The sequence below is a fragment of the Chaetodon auriga genome, chromosome 3, assembly GCF_051107435.1.
Source record: "Chaetodon auriga isolate fChaAug3 chromosome 3, fChaAug3.hap1, whole genome shotgun sequence".
In the NCBI taxonomy this organism is placed as follows: domain Eukaryota; kingdom Metazoa; phylum Chordata; class Actinopteri; order Chaetodontiformes; family Chaetodontidae; genus Chaetodon; species Chaetodon auriga.
Genome location: NC_135076.1, coordinates 24,839,027 through 24,864,059, shown reverse-complemented (window position 1 = coordinate 24,864,059; position 25,033 = coordinate 24,839,027). Strand labels below are relative to the sequence as shown.

At 44.1% G+C, this 25,033-nt stretch overlaps 3 protein-coding genes across 4 annotated transcripts in view; 2 read left to right on the top strand and 1 right to left on the bottom strand.

The window, feature by feature from the left end:
• LOC143318347 (capping protein, Arp2/3 and myosin-I linker protein 3-like) overlaps positions 1-5,938 on the bottom strand; it is a 29,291-nt gene extending 23,353 nt beyond the window's left edge. For both annotated transcript variants that reach the window (XM_076726571.1, XM_076726572.1), the window contains exons 1-2: positions 5,762-5,938; positions 2,115-2,209 (exon numbers count right to left, since the gene is read on the bottom strand). In XM_076726571.1, coding sequence (XP_076582686.1) covers positions 2,115-2,209; positions 5,762-5,819 — 153 coding nt within the window. In that variant the 5' untranslated portion in view covers positions 5,820-5,938. The remainder of the gene's footprint in view (positions 1-2,114; positions 2,210-5,761) is intronic.
• A 2,010-nt stretch (positions 5,939-7,948) lies between these two features.
• Positions 7,949-15,731, top strand: LOC143318611 (Fc receptor-like protein 5). The gene is made up of 8 exons (XM_076727040.1): positions 7,949-8,078; positions 9,132-9,170; positions 9,297-9,599; positions 12,841-13,143; positions 13,329-13,601; positions 13,709-13,747; positions 14,227-14,311; positions 14,445-15,731. Exons 1-8 carry the CDS (start codon positions 8,048-8,050, stop codon positions 14,605-14,607), a joined length of 1,236 nt encoding a protein of 411 aa, XP_076583155.1. The 5' UTR covers positions 7,949-8,047; the 3' UTR covers positions 14,608-15,731.
• Positions 15,732-16,485: 754 nt separating this feature from the next.
• Positions 16,486-23,118, top strand: LOC143318373 (GTPase IMAP family member 8-like). Its single transcript, XM_076726625.1, has 6 exons — positions 16,486-16,651; positions 17,844-18,560; positions 18,993-19,691; positions 20,886-21,656; positions 21,754-21,927; positions 22,016-23,118. The coding sequence occupies exons 1-6, from the start codon at positions 16,636-16,638 to the stop codon at positions 22,222-22,224; spliced, it is 2,586 nt and encodes an 861-aa protein (XP_076582740.1). The 5' UTR covers positions 16,486-16,635; the 3' UTR covers positions 22,225-23,118.
• The last annotated feature ends 1,915 nt before the right edge of the window (positions 23,119-25,033 follow it).

Here is a 25,033-nt window from a genome sequence, read left to right as displayed (position 1 = left end):
GCAATCTGAAAGCAAACAGAGAGCTTATTTGTGCATCTCCATCTGACCGAGCACACACAGCACTTCTGGGCCTGTACCCACTTAATCTCGGCATGGAAACGCTTGTGTCGTGCAGCTGTTGGGTAAATCAGATTCTGCCCCTAATTCTTGTTCAAGAGCGGCAATTCTTCCCTTTTTTTCTTTGCAAACACACCCTAAAAAAGTCAGTGTCTCTCATCATCAAGGCAAACAAAGAGTGGTGATTCTTTGGCATTTGGCTGCTCTCCACCAGCCCCTGAGTACTGCCCTCTGCTCTTTTTCTTCTCTTCTTCTGCTCCGTCGCTCTCAATCATTTACTCCGTTCTCTCTGATGGCCCTGCTAAAACACTCCCTCAGGACACAGGCACCCCCCCTCCAACCATGTGTCTCTCCCCAATGAAAAGCAGTAATTAAATTACAGCTCTCCCACTCCACTGTTGTGTTTTTTTGCAGAGAGGAGCTTGACACAGGCCTGTCAGAACCACACACTGACAGCCTCTTACACCCACACAGCAAGTGAGGTGTCTGAGATGTAGTCACTTGAAATGTGCATGCAAAAGGGAGACGGAGAGGAGGACGTGTGTGTCTGAGGGAGCTGATTAAAAAGACCAGATTGTATCACATTACGGTGATGAGTCGGGGTTACGGGTGGTAGTTAAGAGAGAGCGAACGAGTAAACAGGAGTAAATCATGCTGATGCAGCAGGAGAGAGAGGGACTCATCCAAGTGTTCCACATCAAAGCGAGACCACACGCACGGATCACGCTTATTGTTGCCTGTAATTATGCAGGAGAGCTGCTACAGGACAGATAATCTGCTCATGTTTGACACTGTTGGTGAGGAAGAAACCATCAAGATAAAATCACGTGACCTGCAGCGACAGAGCAAAAGCCCCGATCACGACCTTAAAGCAGCTTCAACCCAAACCTCTGCGAAAACACAAAACCTTCACGCATTTAAGCTCCGCGTTCCCCCGAAAACGCGAGCGCCGTGTTTGATCAACTCCAAACTATTTTCCTGTCTTGTATGTGCGCCCAGCAGGGGCGAGAACTCTGGCTTTCCAGTTCAGCTTTTAAGAGGAAGCAGTAAATGAGACAGGGATTGGAAAGAGATTATTGGAAAGATGTTTCTGGCAGATAGACATATCAAAGTAGCTGAATATCAAAGGCTGTACATGCGGAAACTCTCCTAACCACCCATCCTCACCGCACGACGAATCATTAAAGCATCAGTTGAGTGGAAGCGCTGCTCTGCCAGGCTGAAGCTTGCTCGGCTGGGGATGAAAGCTCATTGGCTCATCGGGGGACTTCAGGAGGGGCAACGGGAGTCACTAGTCTTTTAAACAGCATAAAAAATACACTGACTTCACTGCAGTTGGACTGGGGCTCGTATAAGATCTTGCTTGTACCGACATATGGTTTAGCAGCCGTGCTCACAGGAGCACTGAATCAATAAAACCTGCTCTGTGCTTTGCGTGTGTGTCGCCCCTGTGCACGAGCAGTATACTTTCATGCACATATACAAATCCATCCAAGTGCAAATACAGGCGTTCTTCCAGGGTCCAGTCTAATTTCTGGTCCATAAGAGCTGATTGCACCAGATTGTATCCGGATAGCTGGCTGAACTTCACTCACGCTAATAGAGATTTGATATCTCTGCCCCATATTCTCTGATGAAAGCACCCCAGAATCAAAGGCTGTGAGCTGCTCAGCCTCCTACTGCCTCCACAGTGGGGCTCGCAGACACAGAGGAGTCCACAGCCGCTCCCACAGATACCGTCTATCCAATATTCATCCTGCCAAGCCGTTAACAGCACTCACAGAAGAGGGGCAGCAGTTATAATGCTGTTAGTAAGTGGACACAGAAGCAAGACGTTTCACTGTTAAATCAGGGGGAACCTCCACCTTTGCTGTCAGATCCATTAACACTGCAGTGGAAGTTAACATCAAAGGCACCGTACATACATGATGCATGCGTCAGACTGCTTAGGTTGCAGGATTAAGGTGTTCTACATCAGCAACTCGGTGTTACTGTAGCACAGAGGCCCATTAAAAACAGCCCAGCCCTCAGCGAGGAGACTGAAAGCAGCAACTTACCAGTATTCTGTCCTCTGTTTTGCCGTTTTTGGTGTCAAGCTTAATGCCATGAATGAATTTGATAGATGATTTATCAACAATCTTCTTGATGCTCTCTGTGGACGAGAACCACAACATGCAGGCAAATGATATTAGAAAAATATGCACAAACGCTCATTCTCTCTGCTAAACAGCACTTTTTTCATAGCTTTTAATAAAAAACACATTACTGCTGAGCATTTTTCAAAGCTTGCTGCAGTCTTTTGGGTTTGTTTGTTCCATTCCAGACAGACACTGGTTTCAGTGATTTCCATGCAGCGTAAAAAATCAACTTGCAGAGACCGAAAGCTTGGCGCAGGTTATTTATCACAGCGAAAATTATGTATGCATTTATTTTTGTCAGTCACATTAGTGTTGCATGTGCAGTGAGTGCAGATTGATTTGAAAAGTCTACACTGCATTACCATACAACAATAACATTAGCAAGACAAAAACAAAAAGGGATGTGATGTCTACGGTGGATTACCAATCTCCTGCCTCTGCAAGTGGATTTTCACATCGAATCAGAATTGCCAACCAGGTAAAGTAAAAACATATTTAAAAATCACTTCAGAAGATAGTTGGCACTAATCAGCACACATATTTCATCGTAAATGGTCTAAAACAGGGGTGTTTCAGGGGTTAAGGCTCTGCAATGTCCCTGGAGACTTTTGTACATGTTAGTCCCCATTTCTCTCATCACCTCATTTCCTCTCATCTTACTACCAACCCCAACCAAACACGTTGGGACAGGAGCAACTAAAGACTGAACGCTCCAAAAACACCTGTTTGGAACATTCCACAGGGAAACAGGTTGATTGGTAACAGGTGAGAGGATCATGATTGGGTATGAAAGGGGCATCCTGGAAAGGCTCAGTCGTTCACAAGCGAGGATGGAGCGAGGTTCACCACTTTGTGAACACATGATTGTATGAAGGAGATGACCACGTGGACTCAGGAGCACTTTGGAAAACCTTTGTCGGTAAACACAGACGACTGCATTCTGTTTCTATTTATGTTTCATACAGCATCCCAACTTTTCTGGAGTTGGGATGCATAGTCAAATCTCTAATAAAGGCATAAAGCGTCTTTAAAGGTCATTAAAGATAAACAAATGAAATGAGTCCAGATCAAGATAAACCATGCTACCCTTTGGGCGGACAGACCAGTGCTCATGTCTTCATCTAATCACTGAGAGACACATCAGGTTTGTCATTTGAAAAGACCTGTTGTGGCATTTTCAGATGATACAATAATCCAGTGAGCTCTGAGTCTGGATATATCCTGATCGTTAGAAATGAGCTGCAGATCTCTTAAACGTGAAACGATACATCTGCATGTTACAGTGAAGCGCTGAAGGGTTTTATGTCGTGCTTCAAAACAGAGCAGCATTTATTGGGAAGTTGCCTGGATTAATCACGGATCGACTAACAATAATTTTCTCCTGTACTGCTCAGCGAGTTCAGCGCCACGCTATCACCGAGCCACTCTATCTGGTGGCATCATCAAAATGGCTCACAATATGCTCCAGTGTCATTTTCATCCTCTCAAGATCAACATGACACATGCGAGCATCAGTATCTATGATTCACTCTGAACTGTTCCCGTCAAACAGCATCACCGTCACAGCTGTGACCCCCTGACATGTACACGGCACGTAACCCGCCCGCCCAGCCAGAGGACGCGTCTTACTCACAGGGTGGGAACACACGGCACCGACACACTATCACAGAAACATACAGTCGCTGGCAGGAATGTCATGATTCAGCCTCTTAATTCCATTTCAGTGGCTGCGGAGCATCCTGACTTTACGAGCAAATCGATACTGAAGCCGGAATGGTTGGATTTGGCAGGAGCGCTGATACAGTCACAGCAGACGGTAAAGCAAGGTTTGGTCTTTATGGAGCCGTGCGTGTCCATAAGTCTCCGTGAGGCGAACTTCACAGTGGTGGGATGCAGTTAAGTCTTTTTACTCAAGTACTACACTTGTACTTTATGTGGATATTTCTATTTTATGCTACTTCGTACTTCTCCTCCACCAAATTTCAGAGAGGAATATTGTCGTTTTTGCTCCAGTGCATTTGTGTGTCAGCAATAGTCACTTTGCAAAAGACTTCAGGCATTAAACATACGATCAGTTGACAAAATATGGTGAATTATAGAATAAACTAACACTATGTAAAGTAGTTAAAAGTAGCATCACATCAACCTGGAACAGCATTAAAACACTGCTGACAGGGCTCATTGTGCAACAAAACAGATACTTTTCTTAACACTTTACAACGCTTTTGTACTTTTATTTAAGTTCTTTTACTTTTAGATGAGTATTGGAGCATTTTTACATCTTACTATTTGCTTCTTTTACTTAATTAAAGGATGGGAATTCATCTTCTGCTACTTTCAAATGTACACAGCAGCAGTATCTGAGCGTTTGTACGTTAAAAAGAAAGCCTGGGCTTACTTTAAAAGCCTCAAAACACACAGGAAGGATTTTCTGAAAAGAAATTGGTGCCAGTTTGCTGATAGATGATCACCTCAGTGGACGCAGAGTTGTGAGAGCCAGAGATGGAAACACTGATATAACAGTGAGTCTGGAGAAGAGATCTGGGCTGAAGTCTCTTTCAGGTGACCTTGTGCGGGCCTGCAGGCCACCAGGGCCACGGTGGCCCCGGCGCTCCACCTGTCAGTCAGTGCAGGCAGGGCAGGAGGAGGCGGTGCGGCCCGCGGCAGGTGACTGAATGGAGAGGCAGGGATTCCACTGGATTAATCATCACAGTGCGCCTAATAGAGCCATTAGGAGTAATTAACACAGCAGCAGAGTCCCGGATACCCTGAGCATGTGTGTCTGTGTTTGTGCGCGTGCGGGGCGCTCGTGCACGGTACCCCATCGGAGGCTGCGCTGTGACTTTGACATGTGCGAGCAGTTGCTGTTTGAGGAAAAAAAGGCATAAATATTTGTGCATTCTGTCGCGCTGTTGGGTCTGTGTAGCTCATGCATTTTTGTTGGCAAGACGCGGAGAACATCTGCCTTTATCAGTGCCCCTCTCTTCACTTTGGCACGCACGCGCGCCCGCACACACGCACGCGCGCAAATCACTATAGCGCCCTGGCTGGATAGGCTGCAGGAAAACAAAGATTAAATACTCAAAGGGTCAGGTTTGGGGAGAGAGAGAGGGGGGAATCATGCTCTGAAATAGTGTGTGTTGGTAAAAACGCGCATGGAACAAAACGCTATCAGCCCCACAGAGGGCTACACACCATTATTTCCACAACGCCCCTTTTCCTCTCTGGCCTAAGGCTGGGGGTTTTTTTTTATTACCTGATCCGCCCCGAGGGGCACATTTCAAGCAAGGTATATTTCCCCTGCACTGTGAATAATTCATCTCCACATTAACTAATTCGCATGCACTGAGAAGGAAAAAGGCGCCCCGGAAAGGTTCAGGATAAGATGTAAAGGTGTAGCTCATGACTATCATCCAATGCGTCTGTTACGGTCGCAGCCTCCGCCAGACGCGCGGGGGAAAAGCATCCCGAGCATGAGCGCAGACACGCCGGGGGTGACGGCGGTTATAGCCCGCAACAAGACACACACACACGGATCAAAATAACAAGCGGCGGTCTTTACCCACCTGTGATATCCTTGCTCACACTTACGAAACCAGAGGCAGTGATCTCTTTAGAAGCCATGTCTGCTCCTCTCTCCTATCGCCACCCCTCCTCCTCCTCCTCCTCCTCTCCTCCACCGCCTCCCCGCTGGCTCTCCTCGCTCTCTTTCTCTCTCTCTTAGAAATGGACAAAAAGGATGGTCTCTCTCCCAGGCATTCCAGCAGAGCATCCGACTGCCCGACGCGCTTCCTGGAAGAAACCCTGTGGATGTTGGGAGGCTGGATGTGAAAGCGACGGGAGGTGGAGGGAGGGGCAGAGAGGTGGAGGGAGGGATGATGAGGAGAAGGCGGGGATCACTCAGGGCTAATGAAGCGGCTGTAGTTACCTGTGAAAGCACAGAGCACACAGAAGTTGGAAATTCAAGCTTACTGTAGGTGGGCTCTAAAAAGTTAGATGTGCAGTGAAAACCCAAACTGATTCTATTATACTGCATCAGATTTAACAGACTCTGCCGAGTAAGGTTATGATTAGCAATAAATTCTGTCTGGGGCATGCATTTTGTGTCAATAAAAGTAAAAGAAATCAGAGTGTAAAGCCATGTTAAAGTCACATTTAGGCATCATTTTCTATAGTAAGAAGTAATGCTAGTGTGTTTTTAAATGTATTGTGAAGTATTTTGTTATTAAATGGAGGAAAAAAAGTAACTGGGAAAATATCAGAAATGTTCCTTTTCATCTCGTCTGTCTGGAGGGGTGAGCTGATGTCTGTTGATTGACAGCAGTTGGCAGGCTGAGCCCCAGCAGGGGAACAGAAAAGAAACTTGTACCGCCTGCTATGAGTCGACAGCGTGTTGTTAGCGGTATTAAAGAGTAAGAAGCATCCAACTGAACCAAAGTGACATTTTCAGATATGTTTTTTAATGTGCTGCAGCTGAGCAGCTTATTAACTTCAGAGCCTGCAAACTGAGCAAGCTAAGGTGCAGCATAGACATGTGTTCATGTGTGTTAGTTAGACAAGAAGGAGACTTTAGCAGGAAAGCTCATGTGGGTCATTGTTGGGAGTCAGTGGCTCTGGTGTCTGCTGTCCCGCTCAGTGTGACCGTTGCTCTGCCGATGATAGGGCACTGATGCTACTGCTGTGTGCATGATTGATTGACTCTAACAAAGTAAGATCTCAATCTGCAGAGACAAATCAACCAGCTGAGCAATCAAAACTGCAGTTCCTGAATGGCCACTTGAGGCCGGCTCCAAGAGCAACTCAGACCCCGTAGACCCTCTTGTTACAAAAAGCACAACAGAAATAAACAGGATTCAAACTCATTCGACCCACCTCAGCTCCACCCAAGCTTCACCTCTGCCCACAGTTGGATTAGCCGTGAATTTGGGGGTATCAGGCTCTGCCAAGATGGCGATGGCTGGGCCACTGTCACTGAGCTTCACAGTGGCTCTTCAGAAACCTATGAGTGACGTCACAGAGACTAAACACTAAACACAGGTTCAGTTCAGTGTTTGGTCATAAAATGAAATACTCTACGTGGCCCTAAATAAAAAGTCAGTGGTTTGCCAACAGTAATACAACTCATCCTGAATGTCTGAACCAAATTTTATGACAATCCAATGCAACTCAAAACCACAAATGTGAACCGCACTGTGGCACTAATGGAAAATCAGGAAATCCACAAAATAAGTCGGCTCCGTCGTCTAGAAACCACAAATGTTTGCACAAATTTTCATGCCAAACTATTCAATAGCTGTCAAGATGTTTTAGTGTGGAGCAAAGTGGTGGACAGGCTACGATTTATCCAGCATTGGCAGGTAATACATACACCAGAAGCTTAATTTGGGACTAAATTAATTGGGAAAATATGAGAAATTATGTGAACTATACACATTTGCAGGCAGCAGGTTTGGTAGGTCATATATATGCATAATAAATGATGATGGTGATGATATCAGCCAGGCAGGAAACTGTAAAAGTGCTTGTTGAGAGTAAATTGGTTGTATTGTGCTTTGGGATCTTCACCTCTCTGCCTGGATTCTGCTGTCTGATGGCTCCGCCTGTTAACTAGTTGACAGAGGAAGGAAATGTCTCCACCAAGATGACCATCTCTGCCTGTGGTTTGCTGTGATAGTCAGTTGAAACTCCTCCTAAGAGATACTATTATTCTCTGTGTCGTAGCTTCGGAAATAAAAAGACTGTAGAAAACAACAGTGGATTTCTCGGCTGCACATCATTTTTAAAGTGGTGGAAATCTTAAAATCGTAATTACCACAGAGGAGCTGCACATCTAATTTTGGACTTTGGACAGAATGAACATCATGCTTATCTCCTCACTGCTGGGTGAGTATCACGGATAAAACCTGACTGACTGGCACACACCTGCCTCTTTTTTAACTCGTGGACGACTGCATTCAGACAGGCCTTCACTACAAGGACTTACAAGAATCATCTATGTTTTCATTAAAGAAAACAGAGTTCAAGAACTGTCTGTGTTCAGCTGTCAGAGCAGTGCTGAGCTGTACTCTCTCATTTGAGGCAGATATCAGTATATCAGTACAGTATGCAGAGTTATAAATTATACTGGGCTGTTAGCCTGCAGCTGGGAGTTTCAGACAGTGCTAAATTAAAATGATGTGCACCAGCCAGAATCCGGCTAAAGGAAATGATTTGGACAAAGCTGCCAAATAGTTGTGCTGGTTATTCCATCCTTGACAACCATGTGTCATGTGCAAAACTGTGTCACTCCAGTTGTAGTACTATGTTACTGTAAATGTGCGTGTGTTGTCGAATGGGAAAATACAGCAACTGTGTGTGCATTCCTTCTGTTCCCATGGGGATGATAACCGTCTGAACAGTCTCATTAAGGAACAGGAAGCTCTCCTCTCTGTCACACTGTGTGGCAGCGCTGCGACTGTGTGTGCGTCTGTTATATAAAGAGTGTAACTGGGATGGTTTGTGTCTTCTTAGCAACGTCTCGGCAGAATTACAGACTGTTTTCATGTCTTACAGACACAAGTTTGCTGGCGTTAGATGCATTAAATCTGCCCACGGAGATGAACTTTTTGGACATTTTACTTTAGATTGTCTTTGTTATATCATGCAAAATCGGCAGTGAACCATAACTGACGATGTGGAGCTCCGCCATGTGGGAGCAAACCATCTGAGCTGCCTGTGGTGTTCAAGTTCATACATTTTACTCCTGATTGGCAGAGCAGACTGTAGACTAAACATAATGTACGCAAAATGTCACCAGTGTGGCAGAAACAAGCTGTGGTAGTCTATGAGAACATAAGGAAGGGTGTGTGTGTGTGTGTGTGTGTGTGTGTGTGTGTGTGTGTGTGTGTGTGTGTGTGTTGTGAAGTGTTTGTGTACAGTAATTTCTCTTTATTTCAGGTGTAGCTGCAGTTGTTCTCCAAGCTGCTACATCTAAAGGTACTGGCAGAGGCAGTGAACACACACAGACAGAGAGTGCACCTGGCTCATACACACACATCTACAGTATATTAGGCACAAGTGTGACAAACAACAGACCATAATGGAGTCTCTGTCTTCCTGCAGAGTCTCTGAGAGTCAGCGTGTCCGTGTGGCCTCCGGGGTCAAACATCTACCTCGGTGAGTGTGTGTTGCTGCAGTGCACAGTGGAGTCAAACTCCAGTTTTGTGTGGAGCTACCGGTGGTTCAGGCACAAACCACACCCTGCTCCGACCCCAGACCCCAGGCACCTGGTCTCCGGCGACAGCTACTCCATCACTGCAGTAACAAGGGAGGACGCGGGCAGCTACTGGTGCCAAGCCGAACGGCGGGGGAGCAACACCACCTCTGTGGTGCTCCTCAGCCAGCCGGCCACGCTTAGTGTGTCAGGTGAGCAGCAGCAGCTACAACCTCTGCAGCGAGGCATCAGGTTACTCCTGTATGCACACGACAACACACAAGACTGGAAAGGTTGAGTCGTCCTGGACTGACTTCTCATGCAGCGACACATATCTGCAGCTACTTTTAAATTGCTTTGACCTCAAATTTTACAACATTCACAGGAGCAATAATGTTAATAATCTATATTCTTATTTAAGGTATCTGTACCCACTTCTTACTGATATATTTTCATATTGAGGTAATTTATTATTGTTATCACTTCAAACCTTGTGCTATATCCCTATTATCATTGAAATCCTTGATTCGAGGTGACCAGAGTTATAAATAACCAACTGAAGTGGCATATCGGCGTGTTCGGAATTTTATTGGCTAGTTGATGCGTCAGTCATCTGCAAAATCGATTCACACAGAAGAAAGGAAGAAAGCCCTTCTTTCCAACTCAGACTGTTATTGGCTTCTCTTGTTGGAAGGCTTCATATGGCAGATCACTGGTCAAGTGTGGTGTCATTTGAAACCTGAGACTCCACAGAGTAACTGGAGACAACATGGTGCTGTCTGTAAACGCTTCTGGACGTTGTAATGGGGAACAAGACAAGCGGAAGACGACCACATCGAGGATTGGAATGGGGAGCTGACTGCATCACTGAAACCCATTTATGTAGCCTGAGTAAGATCCCAATTAGATTATGGAAGTATTGCATAATGGATCAGCAGCAAAATCTGTGTAAGCACACCTGGATACCATGCAAGCTCGGGCTCTAAGATTATGTTTAGGAGCAGTTAGAACTTCACCGGTGTGTGCGTGCCAAGTGGAAGCAGGTGAGATGCCGTTATCTGATGGCCAACTATTGGATCAATATCCAATAGGGTCAGGACAATGATCAATCAGCAGCTTTGATCTTGCAGGATGTTCCCTTAATCAGTAGATGAGTACATCCATGGTGTCATGGTCAGCAGATTAACACATACATACACCTCATCAAATGGCATAGTTAATCATTTGACGTTAAGGTAGTGAATGCTTACAAACTGAGTAAAGAGAAGATGAAATCATTTGGTTCACGATTGAGAAACAGAGAAGACGAATAACAAGAAATCCCATTACAGTGCTAACTGAAGAATAGTTAGACAGAGGAAAAATGTGACATTCGTGTGGGTCCCAGCACATTCAGGTGTCTCGAGAAGCAGTCAAAAAAGGTTGAAGACAATTATTAAACCATCAGAATTAGAGGGGAAGGAGGACAGAGTGTGGAGACAGTTGACTCAACAGTGACAACAGCATTGAGATAATGCAATAAAAGGGAGACATTTACATTCAGTGGGTATATTAAGAAGTGGAAATAAGAGGAAAGAGCAAATCATATTAAGCAGGCTGAGAATTGGGCACAGCAGCCATAACAGTGCGCTATTCATCATAGGAAAACATCCAACGGGCTTTTTCAATGAGCGTCATGAGGCTGAGACAGCTGAGCGTATTCTTATATCATACATATACATGGATGATAAGAAATGATGACACAGTTATGGAAAATAGGGCGGGCGGAGAACAGCGTTGAAAGTAAATTAGACCGTGGGGACAATGAGCAAGGGAGGACATGGGTGTTTCGTTTTCTAAGGACTGGAGAGACGGCTTGAAGGGGATGTTGTAGCACAGGCATGTCAAACCTATTCCACAAAGGGCTGTGTGGCTGCAGGTTTTTCCTCCAACCAGTCAAGAGCACGCAGTCTGACCAATCAGCTGTCTGAAGACTGAGATCAGCTAATGAAATGATTCAAGACTGGTGTGCTGCTGCTTGGTTGGAAAGAAAACCTTCAGCCACTCGGCCCTTTGTGGAATAGTTTTGACATATGTGTTGTAGCATCTCCCCTTAAAGTGGATAAAGATGGGGAATAAAACCTGAAGGTGGCAGTCATCCAACATCATGCTGCCGTAAAACCTCAAAGAAGAAGAAGAAGAAGATGAAAAAGAAGATGAAATGGAGGAAAAGATCTCGAAGCCCCCCCTCCACTCCACGGTTGGTTTGCTAATTAACACCAAACACAAAGTCCAGGTGAGGCTGATGGGAATGACATTAGTTTTTTGGGTATTTCGTCACGAAGAAAAGAACAAACTGAAAATTTGACCTAAAGATTGCGGTAGATGGAAAACTGACCAAAGTTATTACAATTCATCTTGAGGGAAACATTAATATCTGAATCCAATTTTCAGGGAGCGATTCATCCTGTGGGGGACCACAAATGTCTGTACAATATTTCAGGGCAATCCGTCCAATAGTTGTTGAAATATTTCAGTCTGGACCGACCCACAGAAGCCATGCCCAGAGCCATAAAACAGATGAATAACTATAATAAAAAAAATATAGATGTGCAGTATAATAAAATTAAGCTGAGTCTCAAGTGAAAAGAGAATTACATCATTTGCATTCTTTGAAATAGGTCAAGCAGTGTACTGCAGTACCTGATGTACACAGTGCACAACGTCTGCTTCAGCCATCTGCTGCTCACTGAGTGTCACAGCACTCTTCATTCCTCATCATCGCACGTTGCTGCATAACAATAAAAATAATAAACTTTATTTACGTGGGACCTTTCACACCAAAAAGGCAGCTCAAAGTTTTTTACTCTACAAAACTGCATGCATCAAGCGGTTCATGAAAAAAAAAAAAAAAAAGACAGACTGAAAACAGACAGTGTAAAATAAGATGGAGAGCAAGACCCACTTTACAACAATAGTAAAAACAAGATAAAAGATAAGACCAAAAATACAATAAAAAGTATGGATAACATCATGGACCAAAACACTGAATAACAGTAATAAGATAAAGTTAAAAACAGAGTACACAGAATGCATGAAATCATGTTGAAATCTACATTTTAAGTGTGAGGAGGTAAGTTTTTAGCTGTCTTTTAAAAGTATGAAGCAAGCTGTCGTCCCTGATATCTGTGCTAGTACAAAAGCTGCATCTGTGATTTTCTTTCGGCTGTTGCTGGGAACCTCAGACAGTTATTGTGATAGTATACGGTACTTATGTGAAGAATGTATTTTGGCGAGATATGCAGTTATATCGATTATGGCTCCATTTGAGACATTAATCTGCAGCCAGACACGCAGAACCACGAGTGCATTTATGGTAAACAACAAGGAACCGTTTGTTAAACAGTAGGAGACAGCTTTATGTCTGATTGACTTTTTCTTCTTCTACTCCGTCTGTCCGTCTTTCTCCACCAGAGCTGCCTCCTCCCTCCCTGACTCTGACTCCCTGCACCAGACAGCTCTTCAGAGGGGAGCATTTCACCGTCCAGTGTCCCACGTCCCGGGCTAACTCCTCAGGCTGGATGCTCAGGATGTTCTCTCCGGGCCGTAGAGTGAGGAAAAGGATCCTCTACACTGACATGTGTTCACCACTAGGAGGCGCCGTTGGCGCAGACACGTCAGACACGTGCGTGTTCACTGCTGGCAGTGGGAGCGGTGGACTGTACTGGTGTGAGGGCGCCGAGGGCCGCAGCAACGCAGTCAACATCACAGTAAGCTGTGAGTCTTGTGTGAGAGTGGACAAACTGGGCGAGAAACCAGAAAATAAAGGAAAAACAGACAGTATGTGGCTCCACAGTGTATCACTGAGGGTTTAAATGTGGTGTGTGAGTGTATTTAAAAGAAACATAACAATGAGTGAGGACTTGCAATGAGGCCGTTTGTCTTCTGTCTCTTTCCCACAGATGGTGCCATCATCCTGAGGACTCCAGCCTTCCCTGTATTTGAGGGCGATGAAGTGGTCTTGTATTGCCAGTACTGGACAGGCAACCACAGTAAAGCGTCCTTCTTTAAAAATGGAGTAGAAATCGTCACTTTAACGTCCTCATCATCAGACAGAGTGATAAAGATGACCCTCGAGAATGTGACACGGGAGGACGAAGGCCTCTACAAGTGTGCGTCCCAGGACAGGAAGGTGGAGAGTCCGGAGAGCTGGCTGTCAGTGAGACCGGGCCGAGGTCAGCTGTGTGGCTTTATCGCATTTGATGCTAATACTCATCATTCTGCTTGGCGAGAGATCAGTCGGAGTGGATCAGTGAAAGATGTCAATTGCTGTGTCTTTTAGGTAACCTCACGTCAGACGGGACAGCAGCCTCCGTGAATGGTAAAATGAATTCACACTGTGATTACATCCATTAGAGGGAATAATTGATGATAACAATAACAGAGTAAAGCAAAGAGCTCCACTTACTCATGAGTCATTATTTAACAATGCTTCAATGGTTTTTTCAACCGTTTATTAAACTTTAATTGTCTTATATTTGTGATATGCCTGACGTTTTTTCATCTGAAGCTGTTACATCCTTCCAGTTGTCTAAAAAGCTTATTTATTCAGCAGTAGTGAAATCTAAAGGGACAATTACGAGTAGCTTTTAGTTCATTTTTCAAACTGTAGTGTTCAACTTTGGTTTTAGCTGTTTATTACACTCAGTAATATGACATCAGCATCCATTACTCCAATGAATCAGGTTACCTTATTCCACAAACAAAGGTTTCTTAGTGTCACTGCAGCTGTTAAAGAGAAGTTAGACCTGTGTCAGATCCTGACACATTCAGACAAATATCATTTGTTCTCCTCATCAGACTCCTGGAAATGGATCATTGTGTCTTGTGGATTTGTTCTGATGTTCCTCGTTCCTCTCACTGTTTGGCTAGTTCGTCGCCACAGGTAAGTCACAGCATGTTATATAACCTTTGCTTCTCAGCTTCTACAGTTACACAAGTCATTAGACAGAAATATTTTTGCCACGAATCACAAATCAAACAAGCTGCTGAGCCCCGATTGTGGTATTTACGTGAAGGTACCACACCTTCTGCATGCGGAGCTGTTGGCCAGTGTCCAAAGAGGATCTGCCGGCGGTGGAGCTTCCTGCAACGAAGCAGGACGTGACAGAGGTGCAGTGGGACCTGTCCTGGATGGAGATGTCCAATCTGTTGGACAAGCAGTTATATCCTGGCACTTAAAGGATCACTCTCACCTGAAGTGTACAGAAAATACTAACTGGAGTGAAACCTATGAGGTAACGTAGTTCAGTCAGTGCTGCTTAAAACAGGACACTGATGGTCACATGTCAAAAAGAGGATGTACTCTTGGCCCGTTGCTTTGGTTGTCAATGACCAGCCTGTGGTTTTGACGATCTCTCTGTTTGCTGGTGGTACAAATTTTACCTCTTCACACAACGATTTTAGAACTGATGCAAAATGTTAATGAAGAATTAGTGCAAATCTTTAAATGGTTTCAGTTGAACAAAGTTTCCAATAATATCAGAAAGACAATTTTTGTAATATTTTCCCATGAAAACAAGAAATAAATGACGGATTCTGAACAGATATGTACAGATAATCGTGCACGTCTCTGACATAGCTACAGTCTTTTTTAGATGAAGACTTCACTTGAAAATCCACATTTCTGAAAAGTTAATGAACACTTGAAATACTGGTGAAAGCTCATTAACTGACCTGCTGTACTTGTGTTTTAAAGTGTTATAAATCAGTTCTTCAGTTCATCAAAGGATTGAAATTTACCGACTTTATTCCATGAAGTATAGATGCTCCTCTCTTCTGGGAGCAGTGTGACATCTCCACAGTATATGTACAGAAAATGAAAAAACATCTAATTTACCCTGACATGTTGTATTACTTCTCTTGTTTTTGACCACAAGTTCCTTCTCGTAGCTGCTCTTGATATTTTTGTCTGCTTTGTCTTGCTGTCTGATATTGATGATTATACTTGATTGAAACGTTTTATCGATATGGAGAACAACTACAAAGAGATGCGAAACAGCTATAAAGAAAAACAAGGCGTTAGCAGTCGTGTCTCTTTCAGTCAGGATGTCTTGCTCTCATGTAGAAGCGATGGTGGGTTTTACACGTCTGTGCCCGGGGCTCCTTGTCTTATAATCCGTTCATGGTCACTCCTCAATCTCAGCTGTGTGGATCCTTTTGGCAATGAGGAAGTCAGAGCCTGGACATCCGACTGAAAGACAGGTTTGTACTGTAATTTCCATTACGTGTCTGTCAGGATAATTAGGGCAGCACGATGCATGACTCGATGCATGACTCATCTTTGAACAAGCTGTATTTTTGTAATTTAAAGCACATCATTGTAAAATAAACACGTGCAACACATCTTTGGTTTTGATTTGATTCTTTCCACAGTGCTACTAAACATTTTATTCACAGCTTTTCTAGCTGTTATTGCCTTGAGGGCTGAAAATGGACCTCATTAGAGTTTGTTTTCGCTTTCTTTTTGTTAAAGTGAGCAGCAAATCTGAGATGAAAAGAATTGTACTCATTTCTGATGATGCTTTAAATCTTGGCTGTGTCAGTGAGCACATTTCTTTATCAATGAAGGTTTCACTGGAGGTACTCTTATAATGAGAAGTGGAAGTCAATGCGCAGAGGCAAGTATAGGCAACGAAGAACTAACACAAGCTCATCCAGTGCTATCTAAATTATGCATGCAGACACCGTCAGTCTGCCAAAATCATGTAAGAAAATCCAGTTTAAGTCAAATCTTTGCTCTGGGTTCCCAAAGATATGCCCGGCACAGGGAGGAGACAGGGCTGTGGTTAGGACAGAGGTTAGAATTTACACAACAGTCCTTCAGCATAGCGAGACAAGCTGAAGGAAATCTGCCGTCATCTGCAAAAATATCACTGAAGAGATCCAGTCAGAGTGTGGATCTTATCATACAAGGCCTTACTAAATGAATGTAGATAAATGTAGTTGGCGTGATTAAACAAGCTCTTGGGCATTGTGGGTAAAACCGGTTCGACCGCCTGTCATGTGAGACTGCCTTCCAGATAGTTGCAGTTGACTTTGTTCTCTCACTTCATTCAGTCACTGCTGCGTGGACTGGCTGTACAATATGCCTGAAAACCTGTTCCAATACTTTTACCTGAGGATTGACTCCATCCGCTGACCTCCACAGAATACTCCAGGCTGTTTAGCTGGTAGTAACTTGGCCAAGAAAAGAGAATTCCAGTAAAAATGGAGCACGATCTCGGTGAGTTTATCAAGCAGTTGTACTGAAGATAAATGGCTGGCTGTGTAATTTAACCTGTGTAAGCACCTTATTAGTCATGAGGACTCGATATGTTGTACAGATGAAAACTGTTTTAAATGAATGCTCATGTAGCATGAGCTAGTTATGGTAAACAAAAACCAAAAACTGTCGGCCAACTGCCATAAAACCAGTTAGGCCTGATTCTAACGACACACAACACGATTGATTCCCATCCTCTTTGTTAAAACAGTCGACTTCCTGAAGGTGAAAACTCTGCCCCAGCAGCTTTGTCTACATACGCGAAGAGTCACAGCAAAATCAGATTGTTCTAAATTTAGCATTTCAAATTGTTGTTGTGCAATACAGCTCGAAAGTAAGTTCTGAGGCTGTAGTTTGTGGTGTAGATGGATGGCTATTTTACACACACGAACACACACACACACAAACGAGGTGGACAAAATATTATGAACTTGCTTTACTATAATGTCGTTAAATATAATACCACCACAAAGAGCAGTCTCTAACCATAAAACTTGCCACCAAAAAAGAACATTTTAGGACACGAAGTACTTAGTTATTGTGTTGCACTGCACTCCGTCATGCAGTGTTTCCATTTTCTCTAGTCGCTCACTGCATTTTCCGTTTCGGTTGCATGTACAGCACAAGTGACAACAGGAGGAGATGAGTCATCCGGGGCTGATTTTGTTGATCTTCTTTCCGTGCAGCTTCGTTTGATGTTGCCTCAGAATGATTTGTCTGTGATTTGTTTCGGTTCAGGGTCATTCTAAAAATGTCTCACTGATTTCGGTTTCGTCTCACCTTAGTGCCATTCTTCCCACCTCATCTCTCAAATGAAAGGGATTAAGAAAGTCGAAAATAACTCTGTCATAAAACCCCAGAGGAACAACACAAGCACGAGTTCACCACAGAGACAGCAGCAGACAGCCTGTGTGATAACCTTCATAACCTCAACTGACTATGTTCTCCTCCTCAGCAGAAGGAAATCTGCTGACTTCCTTTTATGAAAGTTTCTCCTCCAGTTTGATAACAAAATGCATTATCATCAAGCCGCTGTCGCTGCTTCACAAAGTTACTGAAAACATGACATTTTGGTAAAACTGCCATTCTCTGTTTCTTCACATCTGGCCCAAAAAGTGACTGAGATCATGTTTTCCTTTTTTTTTTTTTCCAGAGGACATAAACAGCATCATCCTGTCTGAGGTCAGGGTCATCCTGATTGGTGGGAGGTGGGCTGGAAAGAGCTCCTGTGGCAACACCATCCTGGGAAACGATAGGTTTGAATGTGGCCGAACGAGAACCATTCAGACTGAAGTGAGACACGAAGAGGTCGAAGGCAGGAAGCTGATCGTGGTCGATGCTCCAGGATGGAGCGGCTCCCTCTCCCTCGCCGAGATCCCAGAGCGGGACAAGCAAAGATTTAAACTCAACGCATCCAAGTGTCCACCTGGACCAAATGCGTTCCTCCTCGTCATTCCCATAGACTGCGCTTTCTCTGTGGAGCAGAGGAGGACCGTGGAGGAGCACATGAAGCTCCTGGGGGAGCGGGTTTGGAGATACACCATGGTGCTGTTCACCTGTGGGGACTTCCTCGGGGGGAAAACAATAGAGCAGCACATTGAGAGTGAGGGAGATGCGCTCAAGTGGTTAATAGAAAGATGCAGGAATAGGTACCATGTGTTCAATAACAAGAGGAGTAACTCAACTCAGGTGACACAGCTGCTGGAGAAGATAGATGAGATGGTGTGGCACAACAATGGCAGTTACTACGAGGTAGATGAGCAGACGTTCAACATCATTAAAGAGAAGCAACAGGGAGTGGCTGAAAGGGCAGAGAAGAGGCGGAGGAGGGCGGAGGAACAAAGACAGCAAATGAAAACACTCATTTCAGGTGAACATGACTGCAGTTGTGCCCAAACACTACACGTATTACATATTATTGTATCATAGTTTACAGCTTTAAAGGAATAGGTGGGAATGTGTTCGTCCTGCGTCATCAGTGTTGCTCACCGTCCATTCATGCAAAGACAGGACTTTGCACTGACTTTGAATACAGCCGCATCATGCTTCATGTTTGATGTGAACACTTCAGAACGATCGTTAAAACAAAATGTAAAGCATTTTATCTATTTATTTTAATATGTATTGGTGATGTGAGATGATATTTCTTTCATTAATACATCGTTTCATTGCCCAGTTAAATCTAATATTTGTTAGCTGCTTTCTAACCATTTGTCAAGCTCTTAAGTAGTTTGGTAAGTTCAATGACTTGTGTACAATTCTGTAAACTCCTTGACTAATCAAGCTTTGTTTTGTTGAACAGAAGAGACGAGAACCATCCCAAAACTCCAGATGATTCTCTTGGGAAGCCGAAGCGTTGGGAAAACCTCGGTAGTGAACACCATCTTTGGAATCAAAGAGCCAGGAGATGGAAAAAGAACAGCACAGTCGGTGGCCTGGCAGGGTTTTGTGGGTAAAACTGAAATAACTCTTGTTGACACACCAGGTTGGTGGAAAGGCTTCTCTGTGTTTGACACTCCTGAAGCGATCAAAGAGGAAGTGCTGCGCAGCATCTTTCTGTGCCCCCCTGGGCCTCATGTCTTCCTGCTGGTGATAGATGCAGATGCATCCTTCAATGCCAAACACTTAAATGCAGTGACAACACACATGGAGCTTGTGGGAGAAGAAGTGTGGAGACACACTATAGTAGTTTTCACCAGGGGAGACTGGCTGGGAACAAACACCATCGAGCAGTACATCGAAGGCGAGGGAGAGGCCATGCAATCCCTGGTCGAAAAATGTGGAAACAGATATCATGTCATCGATAACAAGAACGCAGATGATGGCACTCAAATCACAGAGCTGCTGGAGAAGATCACTGGGACCGTGGCTGGAAATGGTTGGGAGCATTTTGTCTCACATGAGAAGATATTTCTGACCATTGAAGAGAAAAGACGAAGAGTGGAAGAAGGAGCCAGACTGAGGCAAAGTCAAGTCAAGGCCAAAAGGAAATCCCTCAGAGGTATGGTTCAGTCACTGAGCATTAGAGTCACAAGTAAATGAGTCTGGCATTGTCAGAGCCATTTCCACTCTTTGGGAGTGAATAGGTACCAGGGGTGGACAAAAATGACAGAAATACTAAAGCACTGCGGCGGCAATTGATCTGTTTAGGACTGACAGTGGACAGCACTAAATACAACTGTAAATGACCACCAGGACGCACTGTGATCCCATCGCTCAAACCACTTGCCAAAGCAGTGTGGTACGCATGTGACCACATATCTTTTGTAGTGTAAACACCATCCTGAGGCGTCCCCGACAAGGACATAACAGGAGCATACCTCATCAATGCAGGTCATGGTGGTTGTTTTGATGACAGCATGCCAACGCTTGAAAAAATGGAAAGGATCACTGATGCATTTGATTAGAGCGCAGGTTCCTTTTTCGGCTTGTCCTGTGCTCATTTGCAAGTCGTAAATGACTTTGTCCTGCCAATATCAATATGAAATTGTAGCATTAGAAACAAATCTGGGGCCATTCGGGCAATAATGAAATCTGAACACAGGTGGTCAGCTGGACACCTTGGAAATGCATGATAGAGACAGATGTAAACAGTCTCAGAGATGATCGATGGGCAGTACCCAGTGACTAATATGACAGTGAGCACGGTAATTAAGTCTATATATAAGTCAGGTCATATATATATGGATGTACCTCTGTCAGTCCGTGGGCTGGTGAGTCCACCGCTTTTGTCCAGACTGAAATATAACAACTATTGGATGGATTGAAATTTGCTTCAGACATTCATGCCCCCCCAAAAAATTGCAATAATTCTGGTCGTCACATTTGATCTAGCGGCATCATCACGTCAGTTAGTCTTTCTAAAGCTCAAGCACTGATTCATCTGCCTCAAAAATTCTGTGTAGGTCAGATGCTGGCTACAATCCTGATGATTTTCATTACAACCGTGTATTTGCTACTATTTATGCTTGGCATTTTTTCCACCAATAGCCATAGATGTTTGAAGTGTGTACCCATGCACGAGATTAAGTTCAATATTATCATGTCAGATGACTTTGTTTACTGTCTTCTACTATGTCTGCTATAAACCATAAAGACATAATAGTGTGAAATCACCCCACTGCTCATTATTGTGTGTGTACAGGATGTGATGTGGTTTTTTCATTCTGCATTGATGAAGTTGTTTTCGTCTCAGGTTCCAGAAACAAACTACAGGAGCTGAGGCTAGTGCTTCTCGGTCAGAAGACATCTGGAAAGAGTGCGACAGGTAATAACCTCCTCCGTAGAAAAGTGTTCACCACCAGTCAGAATACGCACTGTCAGGTGGAGGAGGGGGGCGTTGCTGGCAGGTGGATCACGGTGATCGACACCCCGGGCTGGTGGATGGAGTCCTCCCGCTGCACCGAAGAGACGGACAAAGAAATTGTTCAGGGTCTGTCGGTGAGCCCTCTGGGGGTTCATGCTGTTCTGCTGGTGGTCCCCTTGGACCTGACATTCAGAGAAGCTCAAAAGGCCGCCCTGGAGGAGCACATGAACCTCTTTGATGCCAGCGTCTGGAAACACACGACGGTTTTGTTCACATACGGAGACAGTCTTGCAGATAAATCCATAGAGGAACACATTGAGAGGGAGCATAGTGCTCTGCGCTGGTTGGTGGATATGTGTGAGAACAGATACCATGTCATCAACAACATGAAGAAAACCGATATGAGTCAGGTCACCGAGCTGTTTGAGAAAATAGAGGAAATGGTGGCAGGGAACAACGGTCGGCTCTTCTGCCCTGATATGACCAACATCCAAGTGAGAATTGAAGAGAAGTTCAGGAGGAGGCAGCTCAAAAATGTGCTCCAGCAGCGAGTCCAGGAGGAGTACAGGAGGAGAGAGCTGGAGCTGATGATGGGCTTCAGGGAAACGCTCCTGGAGCTGCAAGCTGCAAGTGCGGCAAACACTAAATCCAAGTCACTGAGTGAGTATGATGCTGTGATGAAGATGATTACTTTCCACATCATAACATAAATATGTTGTTTGAATCTTAATCTTTTGTTTTGATGATCAATTTTTAGTTGGTGACATGACCAAAATCAAACCCAGGGGTATTGGCCAGAGGAAGAAAGATGGAAAGGAGAAGGAGGAAAACATAGATGCAAAGATCAGCCTGGAAATTGACAGGCTGGATAAGGACATAATGAGATCCTCAGATCATCTGCGCAACAGCAAGAGCTTCTTGATGCCAGACTGTAAATAAAACTTTCATTGTAATTTAGAGCATTTGCAACAGCAGCGAGCATAAGGTCACTGTCAAATTGTGCTTTGTTTCATTTGCAGTGGCGGGAGACAGTCCGGCAGCTTCGCCCGCTGACTCTTTGTCAGACAGATCAACCAGGCACGTTAACAATGTTCTGCATTGGCTGTCCACGCTTCAGATCAGCACAGATGCAGAGAACAAGCAGAGGTCCGACTTCTCTCAGACATCAGGATACGGATCAGTGCTGCCACACGACGACTTGGACACTGAAGCTGACGTTCCCGAATGAATTGTCTCAACAGGATGATCTACTCGAATATGAAATCAATACCACAGGGGTGTCGTGATTTCGATTCCAAATCCAGTCAAAATAACCTTTTCATTTTCATTTTCAACCATTTCAGTCATCGTCTCCTCTTTGTTTTTGTGTTTAGACGTTCGTTTGAAATAAGTTGTTGTTATTACATTTGATTTATTTAAATCTGACCATGCGGCCTAAGTCTGTCTTTTCAAAGAATCGTTTGAAAATGTAGAGGACACTAAATGCCAACCCATATATTCAGTGATCTGTTGATCTTCACAAATCAAGACTTAATAATCTAACAATGGAATAGCTGCTGGAAAAAAAACAAAAAACAATTGATTTGACGTGGATCTGGGAAATCAAGACACCCCGACAATGTATAAAATGAAAAGAAAGTACCTGTCTGAAATCTTCCCAAAACCGAATGATGAGTTTGAAGAAAAGCTGATTGTAAGCAGTTAAGATCAAAACTTTCTTTATATACATTAAGTCTAATTTAATGTAGATTCAATAAAACTCCAACTGCTGACAGGCAGTGACATTAACTGCAGTGGTGATATACTAAAGGAATCAAGGAAATTAACCGAGTGCAAGAATTAACGAGTGAGGAGGAAAAAGGCTTACAAATCTCACTTTCAGGCTGGCTATACTCATTTTTGAACGTTGTTTATTTCAGTAAATCTTATTTTTAAGCCCATTGAAGTCGATTTCTATGACAGGTTGAAAAATGTGGAAATGATTCAGGATGGAGACCAGTTATTTATTGCTGGCTTTCGAGTCCAGGTATTATTATTTTATGTCATTTATCTATTTGTTTTAAAGATCGTCATTACAATGACATCAATATCTGTATCAGATATCTGAATATCAGAATATCAGAGGGGCTACTGTTAGTGACATTATAAATAGGAAAACACATTGTCAGTTCACTGAATAGGACTTAAAAAAAAAGTTTGAACATTGTTTTTGTTGTTTTATTTTTTTGTTTAAGTGGGATTTAGATGTGTTAATCTTGTCTTTTAATATGTTCACTGTTAAGAAAAGCACACACACACACACACACACACACACACACACAGAGTAAACCCATGATGAGATGATGTAAACTCCACACAGAAAGCAGGTTTGAACCCCGAACCCTCTTGCTGTGTGCGAACCTGTGCACCGCTTTGCTGTGTGTTCAGTCAGTAACATCTACTCTGCACAAACACAGTTCACCTTGGAGTACTGTCTCTGGAACCACTGCCTCAATGTTCTGATGTTATCTCCTTGACCACGGCTAGTGTTCTTCCTACCTGAATTACAATTAACAGAGGCAGGTGAAGGTGCCTCATTTGTGCCGGGTGGACTCTTATCGGTCCCAGCAGCGGCGGTTTCATCCACGCCTGCTGTGGCTGGTGGTCCATCATCATTGCCAGCAGCGGTTAGGTCAGCTGTTGTGCTCTCGTATCTTGGGCTATCAGCGACTGTTTCGTCTACGTCTGCTGGTATACTATAGGTCTTCGGGATGATTTCTTCTTCGCCTGCAAGCAAGTCATCCAAGCCGAGTGGTGTGTGCCAACTTACCGCTTCACTGGACGTTACAAAGTGCTTGAATTCCACTGATGACTGCTCACACTGGCTCTTCTCAAAAGCCAAACAGGCTGCTTCTGTGTAACTGTTGCTGTTGTTGGTCATGTCAGGGCTTAAGTGTTTCATCGTGATAAAACGGTGCCCTAAAGCTTCCCCGGGGGTGATTCGTGTTTCAGGATCCACGTGCAGCACGCGTTTGAGGAGGCTTAAAAAGGCCATTGCATCCTCATACTCTGTGGCGTTGTCCACTCCTGGGCGTGTCTTCAGTATGTCATTGAGACTGGTATATGTCTGAAAATGGCCCACTGGTCGTGCTTTTGCTCCTTTAATCAGCTTCCATGACTCCTCTTCCGGGGAGTCCGGACACCGCACGAAATATTTGTGAGTATAAATCCCAGAGTCCAGCAGGTCATCGCCAGGCTGACCACAGATCTGCACGATGAATCCTATGACCTCATATTCCTGCCGAAATGCAAACAGGTGCCTGCCGAGGTACATGAAAGCCAAAAGACACCCGAGGCTCCACATATCGACAGCCTCATTCAATGGGAGGCCCAAAATGACCTCTGGGGCGCGGTAAGCAAGAGATTGGATGACGTAGCCACGCCTCATTTCGGAAACCAGCATGGCCAAACCAAAATCAATCAATTTCAGCTTGAAGGGTTGAGACTTATGATTAACCAGCATTATATTATCTGGCTTGATGTCGCCGTGTACCACACCTACGCTCTTGAGAGCGTTCAGAGCCACCAGCATCTGCTGTGTGATTACTCTAATCTGAGACAAAGACATTGGCGTCTTCACCAGTTCTTGAAGACTGATGTCCAGCATTTCAAATGCCAGACAAACGTGTCCCTTATGTGTGAAATGGTCAGTTAATCTGACCAAGTTGTTCTTGTTTTGGTCAAGGTGTTTTTCAAGTTCTTGAAAGATAGTCACCTCTTTTTCAGCGACTGAGGAGAAGTGTTTCTGCAAAATCTTCACAGCCATCGTCTTCTCCGTTCTTGGTTGTAAGCACTCAACCACTTGTCCATAAACACCCTGACCCAGGAAATTTGTTATCAGGTAATTACCTGATTTGCCAGGCAGAATTTCGTAAATCTGAAAAATTGTTTGCCTTTCCCTTTTTAACATGTCTAAAAGTTAAGTTTGGACTCATTTCTGCGATTCTAATTTGATAAATACTGATTACAACTACTACAAACATACTGCTTGATGTATA